The sequence below is a fragment of the Gracilinanus agilis genome, chromosome 3 (assembly GCF_016433145.1).
Source record: "Gracilinanus agilis isolate LMUSP501 chromosome 3, AgileGrace, whole genome shotgun sequence".
In the NCBI taxonomy this organism is placed as follows: Eukaryota; Metazoa; Chordata; class Mammalia; order Didelphimorphia; family Didelphidae; genus Gracilinanus; species Gracilinanus agilis.
In genome coordinates, this window is record NC_058132.1 from 242,413,084 (window position 1) to 242,426,160 (window position 13,077).

Below are 13,077 nucleotides of genomic sequence, written 5' to 3' on the forward strand. Positions count from 1 at the left end.
AAATAGATCATGTTTCAAGAACTACACAAATAAGTGAGATTCTCTGGGCCAAACATTTAAGTATTTTTATTGGCTTTCCTAGAATTTGGATAAAATCATCCAAAGTTAGTAGTTAGCCCATTCATTCATTTAAAAAAAAGGAAGGAGACATAAATTTTCTTTTCATTTCAATCTATTACTATGGCCAATTTTGCTGGCATATAATCCTGACTGACCTAGATTTTAGTGTAGGAAGTAAGTTTTCACTCTATTACATTATGTCTCACTTTTTTATATAAATATCTAGAATAATGGAAAGAACACTGGACTTGGAGTCAGGAGAACTAGGTTAAAATTTGGGCTGCAACAATCTCAAGTTATGTTATCTTGGGTAAATCAATTTCTCATGGCCAGCTTTTTTTCCTGTAAAATGGGACTGATAATACAATGTACTAGCTACCTCATAATGCCCTTGTGAGAGGCTCTGCAAACTAGAAAATACTTCATTGTTGCTTAGTTGTATCCGACTCTGTGGACTATACTGTCCATGACTTTTCTTGGAAAAGAGACGGGAACGGTTTGCCATTTCCTTCTTCTATATATTAAGGGAAACAGGTTAAGTAACTTGCCCAGGATCACATAGCTTGTAAGTGTCTGAGACCAGATTTTAATTCAGGTTTTCCTGGCTCCAGATCCAGTGCTCCATCCACTGCACCACCTCATTGTCCCCAAAGTATTATATACATAAGAGTAATTATTATGCCTCAAGAGATTTTCTAAGCAAATTCAGGGTTGGATTCCATGAAATTAAGGCTCACCTTCCCATCCATAACTGCTACATTAGCAGCTGGTGAAGATTCTGTTGTGGAGGTTGAAGGAAATATGTGAAAGCTAGCATCCCTTGGCGATCGTACAATTTCATTCTGACGGTATAATCGGTGATGGCGGAGTTTGGAGACCCAACCGTCAAACCAGTCCTGGGATTTCACCTAAAACAAAGGCAGGAAGAGAAGGGGCTCATTAATTCATTACTCCAAGTTAACCCAATAGAAGTATGCCATTTCCCAGAAGTAGAAGAAAATTCTGCTTAAAGACCACTTACCTTTAGATGATAGATGTGTTCTTCGGTGTCCAGATCTATTCTTCGAGCTTTCTTTTTAATTGACATAACTGATAAGCCAACATCGATGCTCCCATGGACCTTGCCTTTTTGAATCTAAAATCAAAAGACATGTAAATATGGAAAAATAGTCTGACTAGTTATATGACTATATTGAATAAAAAGGAGTTCTATAGCTTTTCACACTTTTAAAGAAAATAAGAACACTTTCTGTTCTAGGGAAAGAAATTCAAAATCTCTCAGTCTGCGGAAGTTCAAGATGCTTTCTCCAACCCCTTTTTAATAAACATCTGCTATCCATCTGCTATCAATTTATGTGATATGATGTATAAGGTCAATTCTTCATAACTACAAATTTGAAGTTAAGGACTCTCCTTTTTTCTTTTCATATGAAAAACAAATTAGTTTAAGAAGATAGGGCTGTCAAAGAGATATGGTCTTCCTCTGCCTTTTAGCCTCTAGTATTTTGCATTAGTCTACTACTGCTAGTCAAATGAAGTCAAGATTGAGGTCAGGTACGTGGTACCAGAAAGTCCAAACCGCCTGACTTTTGGCTGGCATCTTTATGGTGCTTTTTGCTTAATCTTCCTCTTTTGCTCCTATTCTGTTTTTTTTCTTTTTCAAACCCTTACCTTCCAGTTTTGAATCTGTGTATTGTTTCCAAAGCATAAGAACAGGAAGGGCTAGGCAATGGGAGTTAAGTGACTTGCCCAGGGTCACACAGCTAAGAAGTGTCTGAGGCCAGATTTAAATCCAAGATTTCCCATCTCTAGTCCTGGCTCTCTATCCACTGAGCTACCTAGATGCCCTTTCCTTTTATGTTACCTCGTTTATTTAAAAACATTAAGCAACTATATAGTGTGCAGGATATTCAGCTGAGGAAGATGCAAAGTTTAGATGGGGATGATGGGAAATCTGATAGAAACACTGAAAAGATGACAATATCCAAATCCTCTCCCCTCCATCTTCTTTTTTTTCTTCCTTTTTTAAACCCTTAGCTCCCATCTTAGAATCAATAACATGTACTGGATCTAAGACAGAAGAGTTTTAAGGGCTAGGCAATGTGGGTCAAGGGTCTTACCCAGGGTCCCACAGCTAGGAAGTATCTGAGGTCAAATTTAAACCCAGGACCTCCTGTTTCTAGGCCTGGCTTTCCATTCCCTGAGCCACTCAGCTGCCTCTCATATCTTCTTCTTGCCTCAAAGGTTTTCTTCCTCTATGTAATGTATTTTATACTACTTTAATAATTAATGACCCTGCCTCTGAAGATAAAAATAAACTTGTTTGTCAAATAGCCAAGTGTGCATGAAAGTCCATTTCTTTTTAGCATTAATCTTTTTCTTGTTCTTTTTAATTTTGAGGAACTCTTTTGTAGTTTTTGGTTTTCCTTTGATCATAAGGGTCCCGAGAATGGGATTGCTTAAAAATAATAACAACGACATAGCCCATCATGGGCTCTGGGTCAAATGATCTTGTTCAACCACACAGTCATCCTGGTGACCTTAATGAGAGCAAAACCTCCAGAAGGTTCGGTTTCTCAGTATTTAAAATGGGGACACTACCTGCCCTTCCTGCCTTCTTAGGGTTGTTGTGACACTAATAATAGAATAATAATAATAATAATAATAATAATAATAATAATAATAGAAGTGATTTGAAAACTCTAAAATGTTATACAGACATGAAACTAAGACAACTACAATCCCACCTACGAGTAAGGTTAGAAAGGAATGAGTTTTTTTAGCAGATTACCCTAAGGATCAAGTTGTAGTTTTCAGAGGCTAAAAACTAAAATTCCAAACTGAATTCTGATTTTTTTCCATCACAAGTCTAAAATTTTATACTCGCTTAACTATAAATACAAAGTGTACTTTCCATTTGTAACTGAATGGTTTGATCATTTTGTGAAATCTAAAGTTATACCAGAGGCAATACAAATGGACAAAGCTATGTCTATAGCCTGAGAATTACAACATAATGATATTTAGTCACATCAAACAGAGCTCTAAATTGACCTTTGAAAAACGTCATATGATTTACTTACATCGAGTGGTGCTTTTGAATACTTCAACATTCCATTATCCAGGACAAAAAATCGCTGCAAGAACCAAATAATTCACCATTAGTATCTGAGAACTATATGAATTATAATAAATAATTTCCCGCATTTAAGACTTTCCACGTTAACTGGGCTGGGATTTTTTTTTTTAAGTGAGAAAAAAATCACAGAACAGAAAATTTCATGACATTTCTTGTTCAGTCACAATCTCTGTCATAGGTGAGGGATATCTTGGGTCAAGTGCCAAGAAAATTCTGCAAGGGGGCTATCTTACTGCATTTGAATTCTTTTTATTCTGGCAGGTTTTAAAAACTGAATTCCATAGGGAACTAGAGAGAGCACTGATGAGGACAAACAGGATCTGATGGACTTGCCAATGGTCCGCTGAGTCCCTGAATGGTTAAAATTGGGATCTGGAACAGAATACTTCACGTGTCCATAACCTAGTTCCCCCCTCCCCGCCCCCCCAAATTAAACAGGGCTACTACTTTCAGATAATATTAAAAATAAAGATTATATAATTTGGGAAAGATATAAAAATGGACTATTGGGGATTCAGTCTAATTGTATCCTAGCTGCTCAGTGGTCCTTAGTTTCTCGGTGGTCCTGCCGATTACAGTTCCACAGGGAATCTCTGTTATTTTCCATCCTTGTACGGCTTCAAACTAAACAAATAACTCATGGTATGTAGCAAAACAATGGGTCCAGTGCCTTTCTCTTGTAAGCTATCAATGCCAGGGAGCCTTTCTGTTTCTAGCAAGAAAATTCTCTCTGATGGAAAAGTACTATGTGGTTTAGGAATCCTTAGCAATAGAAAAGGGAGATTGATTCTAATGGTCCTTAACATATAACTCAGAAAAGACTAATGCAATCTCTTTGTTACAAAATATGGAGAATGTGGACCTGTGAGGCCAAACCTGAGGAGGCAAGATTCACAGTGGGGAAAAAAAAAGATTCTAAATTAAGTTTAAAAGGCATTTATTTGCGTAGCTTACAGTTCACATGGTTTGGCTTAGGTCACAGTAAGAGTATGTTTTACTTAGAGCACACTGGAGATAGAAATAATAGAATTGATTCTGGACCTCTACTATTTATGCAGAGAAATTTTCCACAGCATATTCTGGAGCCACAGTTGACTCACAGCCAGTTCAATGAAATCATAGAATGGAGGAAAAATTAAATTTAGTGACTCATATGTAACTTGCTTTCCTTATTCCCATTCTCTTATACTATTTCCACCTGAGGAATAGAAAAGGGTGGCAAGGTCACAGGAAAGGACATAAAGGCTTATATTGGAAGACCTATAGGATGACTGAGATGGATTGAAAGAAAAACAGGCTCCTAACAGAGTATGGCCAATGGCACCACAAGCCTGTGGAAAGAAGATATTATTGCCTTCAAGAGCAATAAAAATCCAGGGAAGATGGTCATGTGGGGCAGAAAAGGAGCACACTGGTCAAAGTTTCCCTGATCTGTAGTTTAATTTATAGCAGCAGAAGACCTGGGTTCAAATCCCAGCTCTGCCAATTATTCATTAACTATATCAATTTGGACAAGCCGCTTCATCTGTCTGAGCTTCGGTTAATCTGTCATATTAGGGCACTGGACTCAATGAGCTCTAAGTTTCCTTCCTGTTCTAAAACTTTATTCCTATGAGTCTATGAACTCCAAGTAGTGACAGATGTTATTCATTTGTAAAACTTTCAATTTGGAATTACACAATCAATACTCTAGCTGTAGAAATGACAGACACAAGTAGAAGAAATTTACTTTAGGAATTCCTTAAAAGTTTACTCTATGATGTTAGCTGGGATCCATCACAGGAACTGCACTAAGGATGTTCAAAAGAAAATTATTTTTCCCCTCCCCCTGCACCATGAATCTCAGAGGTTTGGCAGTGGAAGGAATGTTTAAGGCTAACTGTTTACTAATAAAATATTTTTTAAAAAAGGAAATATTTTTTTCCATAATAAGCACTGGAAACCTCTCTTTTACAGCCCAGTTGGCTAGATATCATCTAAAGCAGTGTATCTCAAACTTTTTTGTTTCAGGACCCTTTATACTCTTAAAAATTATTATAAAAAAGGTAGCTTCAGTCTCTTTGAGTCATATTTATCAATACTGACTGCATTAGAGATTAAATTGATCATTTAAGATGATTTATTAACACCAATAACATTTTTAGGAAAAATAACTATATTTTCCAAAACAAAAATTTGTGAGAAGAGTGGCATTGTTTTACATATTTTTATAAATCTCTTCCATACCTTAATGGAAAGAAAACTGGATTCTTAGATGTAACTCTGTATTCAGTCTGTTAGGATATGTTGTTTTGGTATATGAGGAAAATCTGGCTTCACACAGATGTGTTGTTAAAGAGAAAGGAAGATTTTTTTAACAGGCAAATAACACCTTAGTATTATTATATCCTCTGAAAGTACATCAGGGATTCCCAAGGGTTTTCAGGCCATGCATTGAGAACTGTTGTTTAAAGGGTCTTAAATAATAGATTTCTGTGAATATCTCTTTACCTTACTATGTGTTTTTAATCTGTATATATTAGGGAAGAGAAAATGACCAGAGGAAACCCTATCCAATAAATCAACTAACAAAAATTTTGATTGAATCGTGATAAAGGGAATGCTGGTATATATATGGCCAAAGTGTATTTCCTTGAATTCTGAAGGGATCAATGAATTTAGAAGGGGGAGAAAAATCACATTTTTATTTCAGTTTAATTGTTTTCCCTTGTAATCCTTTGTATTTTATTTTACACATTTAAAAACATTATTCTGAGAAGGTTTCATAGGCTTCATTAGCCTATAAAGGAATTCATGATACAAAAGAAGGTTTAGAATTCCTGGCCAAGAGCTTTTTGTTTTAACTATAGGCAATGGGGGAGTGTCTGTACTAATTAATGCTGTTCCATCTAGAGAAAGAATCTGAATATAAGGTTGTTTCCCAAAATTCACAGAATTAAATATGCACAGTGATTATGACAGCCCCAATGGTTAAAAACAAGCTTTAAAAATTGTTTGTCTTCCCAGAAATGACACTCACTATTATGTGATCATTGGAAATATTTTGTGACAAGTCACCATGAATAAAGTCACTCTTATTAGTGGTGGTACTAATGATGAGCTGTACATATAGACAATGAGAGGTTCACCTTGTGCCAGCCTTTTAAAGGCCATTTTCTTTTCTTCAGCATAAATCCTTCGTGTTTGTCTGGCTTCTGGACATTAGTCTGGCCTATTTTCAGGCCTTCTATGATTTCCCAGCTGTCAGCCTCCTGATAGAAAAGCAAGAAGGAAACAATTACATTTTGGTCAATGTTTACAAGAAACTACACCTAACAGGACATGATCTCTTTATGACACATTTTGAGGAATCAAGTTCCCAAATATAAACTGCTCTAAGACGGATGCTGTTTGTGTATATCAAAAGCATGTACACCCTGGAGCAAGGTAGTAAGCCATTAGATGCATGCATCTAGGTGAGACAAGTCAAGTCAACATCAATTTATTAACATATTTTTATAAAATGTGATATTTTAAAATATTTATTTTGTGAAACTATATTGCAAAAATACTTTCTTAAACCAAAAAGAAATGAGCAAGAAGAGTAGCATTGGTTTACATATTTTTGCAAATCTCTGGCTTCACAGAAGAAAACCTGTGATTCTCAGATCTTCATTATGCTCTTAGCTCTATGTGGCTAAGTCCTGGGGATACAGAGAAAGGCAGCAAGACACAGCCTTTGTCCATTCCAATGGGGGAAAATGACATGCAAATAGCTATCTTGTACAAATGCTATATAGAGGATAAACTGAAGATAGTCAGTAGAGAGAAAGCACTAGAATAAAGAAGGAACAGGAAAGGCTTCCTGTAGAAGGTAAGATTTTAGCCAGGGGAGCCAGTAGGTGAAGATGAGGAAGGAGAGAACTGCAGGCAAGGGGGATGGCTATTGGATAAGCCCAGAGGTGGGAGATGAAGTTTCTTACTCAAAAAATATCAGGGGGAAGAGTCACTGGATTGCAGGGTATTTTGAATGATGGTGAAGGGGAGATATAAGACATAAGAAGACTAGAAAGTAGAGGGTGGTAGGTTGTAAAAGGTTTTGAATGCCAAAAGAAGGATTTTATATTTGATCCTGGAAGTAATTGGGTGCCAGCAGATTTTTATTAAATAGAAAAACAGTTAATAGGTAAATCGTAGGAAGATCACTTTGGCAGCTGGGTGAAGGATGGTATGGAATGAAAACAGAGTTGAGGCAACAGAGTAAGGGCTTGTAGCTATGTGAATAGAAAGGGATGTACAGGAAAAAATGGCAGACCTGACAAGACTTGGAAAATATTGATTATGGGGCAGGGTATGGGAAAGAGAGAGAAGTGGAGGACATCTAGGTTGTAAACCCAGGTGACTGGGAGGATGGTACCCTCAGTAGTACTAGGGAAGCTAGAGTAGAGGGTTTAGGGAAAAAAAAGATATGAGTTCAGTTTTTGTAAGTCTTCTAAGACACATCTAGTTCAAGATGTCTAATGGTTAATTAGAGATGAGACCAGAGGTCAAGGGAGAGGTTAGGGCTAGGTCAGTGAATTTGAGAATCATCGGTGTACAGATGATAATTGAATTCGTGTGGTTATTGGGATTACTAAAAAACTGTATAAAAGAAAAAGACAGAGGCTAATGGGATACCCATGGTTAGCTGGTAGGAAGATACATAAAAAGAGACTTAGAAGGATCAGTCAAAGAAGTAAGGGGAGAATTTTAATTTTTTTCAGCAAAATATGATGTAAGTTCTCAACTGAGAAGGTGGAGGAGGGGTAAATATAAGAGGTTGAAAAAGGGGTGGAAAGGTTTGGAAAAGCTACTGTGATGAGTGGGATAGTAAATTAATTAGGGAGGTGTAAAAGAATTGCTTTGTGCCATGAAGGACCCATTGAGATTACATAACATAAACTTGTACTGGATCCAGTTGGCATGGCTTCATGATTTTCTCCAGCATCATTTTGTAGCATGTGTGAATATCTAAAGGCATAAAGTACAGAGTGGGAGTAATCCAAGACATGCAAAATTGGTGATAGGATAAAGGGGTAAAAGATTCAGCAGAAGAAGACAGTGTAGGGTTGAACTGGCTCACTAAGGAGTCAGGAGAGGGAAAGCAAGAATATGGCCAGTTCAGGAATAATGGCTTGGGAAAGAACTAAAGAGTCCAGGGATTGGAAGTTATAGTGGAGATGAAGAGTAGAATTTGGGATTGCAAGGCAGAGGGAAAACTACAACAGATTGTGATCAGATAAGAGAATTCATAAATATGGAAATGGAGAATTTGTGGGCGACTGAAAGATCAAGGGTATGATCATCTTTGCTGTGTGGCTGAAGTGAGGTGAAGGAGCAGGTTGTGGGAAATAGTCAAGTTGTAGAATTGGGAGGTAAAAATGTTTGAGGGGTATAAATATATATGTTGAAGTGCCCTAGAATGAGGGCAAGCATTGAGAAGAAGAAAAAGACCAAGAGCCAGTCACTGAACTCATGGAGGAAAGAAGGGCAGTGTCTGGGAGTCTGGCAGACAATAGTACTAGAATTTTGATTGGGGAGTAGAAATGGACTGAGGGAACCTCAAAGGAGGAGAGATTACTAAATGATAGAGATAGAAGGGGACCCTGAACACGACAATGGGGAAACAATGAGTATTCCAACTCTTCCACTGGAGTCGGAGAGGACAGCTGAAGTGCAACGAGTGTTGGAAAAGGTGGTCACGGAGTCTTTATTAGGAAGGGGATAGGTCTCATTAAGAGCCAGAATATGAAAGGAATGAGAAAGACAAAGATTTAATATGAAAGTGAGTTTTTGTTTCTTTTTAATGATGGAAGCACAACAGAATTAGAGATTTGGTTTGGGGGGATGGAAATAAGGGAGAGAACAGTGAGGGGGTTGTACAATGATAGCCAGGGGATAGCGATCACTGGGTTGGGGAGAGTACAATCCAGTGGGAGCTTGTTAATCACTGCTAAATGAGTCCAGGATGATTATCAGCAACAAAAGTGGCTTTATAGTGGGTCAGCTCAGTGTTAGGTAGCTCAGAGGAATTAATGGGGCAAAGCTGATGGAATAGCTTTTCTCTCCTATCCCAGTAAGCAGAAGAAGCCCAGGAGATAGGCAGAAGGAACAAGAATGAATGGTATCTCTCTAATCTCCTGCAGAAGGAAGGATCCCTGACAGGTAAAAAAGAAGTCACCAGGTCAGGAGATGAACAAATATAATAAGATTGATGGAAACAGGCCAAGTTATGAAGATCTTTAAAAGTCAAAAAGGGGTAGGGGTGGCAGCTACATGCCTCAGTGGATAGAGTGCCAGGCCTAGAGATGGGAGGTTCTGGGTTCAAATATGGAATCTGATACTTCCTAGCTGTGTGACCCCGGGCAAATCACAACCCAAATTGCTTAACCGTTACCACTCTTCTGAGAATCAATATTTAGTACAATTCTAAGACAGAAGGTAAGGATTAAAAAACAAAAAAACAACTAACAGTGATGTTATAAAGAGGGGAAGGGTTTTTTTTTGGGGGGGGGGAGGACCCGCAAGACTCACAGAAGCTAAAACTAAACATACAAGTTATTATTATTATTACTTGAACATTAAAAAAGTCAGCTGTGGCCCATCAGAATCTTATTGGAGCCAGACCATTTCCTTTGAAGTTCAGGGTATACCAATGGACAAAGTGCTGGGCCTGGAGATGGGAAGACTCATCTTTGTGAGTTCAAATCCTGTCTCAGGCATGTATTAGTTGTATGATCCTAGGCAAGTCCCTTAACTCTGTTTGCCCCAGTTTCCCAACTGGAGAAGGAAATTGCAAATCAGTATCTCTGTCAAGAAAATCTCAAATGGGGTTATGAAGAGTTAGATGTGACAAAATGACTGAATAACAAATGATATCCTACTTATAAAACACACACACACACACACACACACACACAGAGCCCTTGTTCATAAAGCTGAATCTTAACATTCTGGGATGCCTATACACTTGAAAACAAGCAAAGGACTGAGATTCAAAAGGCCAGCTGACATAAGCCCCACCGGGTGTAGGACCTTGAACAATTAACCTACACCAATGAAATCTAGGTCCATAACTAGATGAGGATTAACATATGAATATATCAAGAAATTTTCACTTGCCATTAGTGGTAAATAGTGCTTATTTTCAAATGTCCTAACTTTAAACTGCTATATAACTATGAGCTACTGGCAATGGATTAGGGTAAGGAGAGTTGGCATCTGAATCTGTAATTTGACTGATATGAGAAAAAGTAACAGAAAATCTTTTCCCTAATGCAGATCAGAAGACTATCTTTTACTTAAAGTCTTTGGTTGTTGCCTGGGGTATTGGGAAATTAAGTCACTTGTCCAGAGACACCTTAGTTAAGGTGTCAGAGGTTGAATTTGTATCCTGGTCTTCTTGTTTCCAAGCCCTGTCCTCTACCCAATATCAACGCTACCTCTTTTTTTTTCCCCAAACCCTTGTCTTCCATCCTAATAACAACTCTAAGACAGAAGGACTAGGGGTAGGCTAGTGGAGTTAAGTGACTTGCTCAGGGTCATATAGGTAGGAAGTATCTGAGGCCAGATTCTAATACAAGTGTTCCCAACTCTAGGCATGGTGCTCTATCCATTGTGCTACCTAGTGGCCCCACACTGCCTCCTGAGCGACTACTAAGCAAGATATTATTGGAGACCAGCTATAGATATAATTCAGTCTATACCTCAGAGTCTGAATAGTTTCTCTACCTTCCAGGCATACTATGCGCTGCTCAAAACTGTGGGCCAGAAATTTTCAGTTCCTACTGAGGCTGCATGATGAGAACTCACACTGTCCCTTATAGATATTAAATAATATGCTGAGCATATAAAGCATGAGAATAGTAAGAACACATGGCAATTTTTAATGATGTTGTACTGGCAAAAGTGCTTTGAAAAGCAAAAGTGCCACATCAAAAGAAAGTGGTTATAATCATTATTACACCGTCCACTTCTTTATATTCGAGAATTGTCTATACTCATTTTTCAAATATTTTCAATATGGAGTTTTAAATGATTGTAGACTACAATCAAAGTCAGAAAAAATGTGGAGAGAGGATGAGACAAGCTCTGTATAAAAAACTCATTTCTCTTTGGCTCTGTCTTCTGCTTAGCTAAATACACCCATTACTCCCTATCCCAGGATGTCTTTTTGAGATCACACCCGATCTTTTCTTCTGAACTCTGGCATAATCCATTTCTTCTATGGGCTATGTCTCTACATGTGCATTTTCTGAGGCAATCTAGCTCATTCTCAAGAAACATTAACTGTATTTTCTGAGCTCTTTACTTCCAAATATGCATGGGGAGTGTATCTCTTTGGGGGAAAAAAAACATTTTTCTTTCAGGCAACATCTTTTAAGGCTGGTGGGTCACCTCTCATCTGCCCCTTGTGTGAAGAAGAATGCTTTTTATAACTTGAGCAAAATGGAAATACTTAATAATAAATAGAAATGCTTTTTAGGTTTCAGCTAATTAAACCCCGAGCAAAATACCAGCATGTCCCTATAGAGCTGTAGCTACTGATTTCTATCACACTGGCTTCTTCTTTACAAGGTTAGCTGCAGGGAGAAAGAAGCATTTCTCTGACAACATGGAAGAAACATAATATTCTTCTTAAGATTAAGTCTGCTTTATTCAAGTAGTTTTGAGCCATGATACTATTATTTGTGAATGTGGGATTTTTTTTTAAATAGCAAGAGAAATGGCAAATAATCTAAATATAGTCTTCTGAATTAAACAAGTTGTCGACCTGACAATGGCAAAGAATAAAACAAGACAGGAAAAAGTTTGGTCTTAATTTTAAGTGGCTGATAAAATTATCACAAATATAAATTTTAATAAAAGAGGGAAAATCTATGAGCACCAGAATCAAGAACCAATGGTCCAGGGGGCAGCTGGGGAGCTCAGTGGATTGAGAGCCAGGCCTAGAGATGGGAAGTCCTGGGTTCAAATGGACTGAGACACCTTACACCTCAGACACTTCCCAGCTGTGTGACCTTGGACAAGTCACTTAACCCCCATTGCCTAGCCCTTACCACTCTTCTGCCTTGGAACCAATACATAGGATTGATTCTAAAATGGAAGGTAAGGGTTTTAAAAAAAAAATAGAATCAATGGTTCTTAGCATTCTAATTTCAAATTGATGTCTCTAAATTTGGCTCAGCCTGGCCCCATATGTTAGAAACTCTTTCCGACAAAGGGCCATTTTGTTTTGTAAATATTTTCCTGATAATCTACAAATTTCCCAGAATAAAAAAATTTCAAAAAGCCCTAACTTCACAGTGACCTCTAGTTACAAAATGCAACAGGAGGCTTAAAGGTCTTCAGAGTTCTACTTTAGAGTTTAAAGAAGTTCTATATGAAATTTAGGGCAGCTAGATGACTCAGTGGATAGGGCATTGGGACTGGAGTCAGGAAAACCTGACTAGTTGTCCAACTCTGGTTAAGTCATTTAATTTTCCTTTGCCTTAATCCACTGTAGAAGAAAATGACAAACTGTTCTAGTATCTTTGAGGAGAAAATTCAGTGGACAATATGGTCCATAGGGTCACAAAGAGTTAAGACACAGCTGAATGACTAAATGACAACAAAATGAAATAGAACAAAGCCTAGGGCAGTGATGGTGAACCTATGGCATGGGTGCCAAAGATGGCATGCAGAACTTTCCCTCTGGGCATGCCACCTTTCCCCCTACATCCCCCCACCCCTCCAGAGTTCTTTACTAGACAGGTAGAGGGACTGGGGTGGAGCTGCTCCCCTCCCCTTCTCCACTGTGCTTGAGGACATTCTTTCCTATGCCCCCCCCCCCAATCCTCTGCCCAGCAGCCAATGGGAGC

At 38.1% G+C, this 13,077-nt stretch overlaps 1 protein-coding gene across 4 annotated transcripts in view; it reads right to left on the bottom strand.

Annotated features, from left to right (window-relative positions):
- The window catches only part of OSBPL6 (oxysterol binding protein like 6), a 131,045-nt gene that overhangs the window by 89,867 nt on the left and 28,101 nt on the right, over positions 1–13,077 (bottom strand). For all 4 annotated transcript variants that reach the window (XM_044669745.1, XM_044669746.1, XM_044669748.1 and 1 more), the window contains exons 3-6: positions 6,328–6,450; positions 3,144–3,197; positions 1,082–1,195; positions 798–968 (exon numbers count right to left, since the gene is read on the bottom strand). In XM_044669745.1, coding sequence (XP_044525680.1) covers positions 798–968; positions 1,082–1,195; positions 3,144–3,197; positions 6,328–6,450 — 462 coding nt within the window. The remainder of the gene's footprint in view (positions 1–797; positions 969–1,081; positions 1,196–3,143; positions 3,198–6,327; positions 6,451–13,077) is intronic.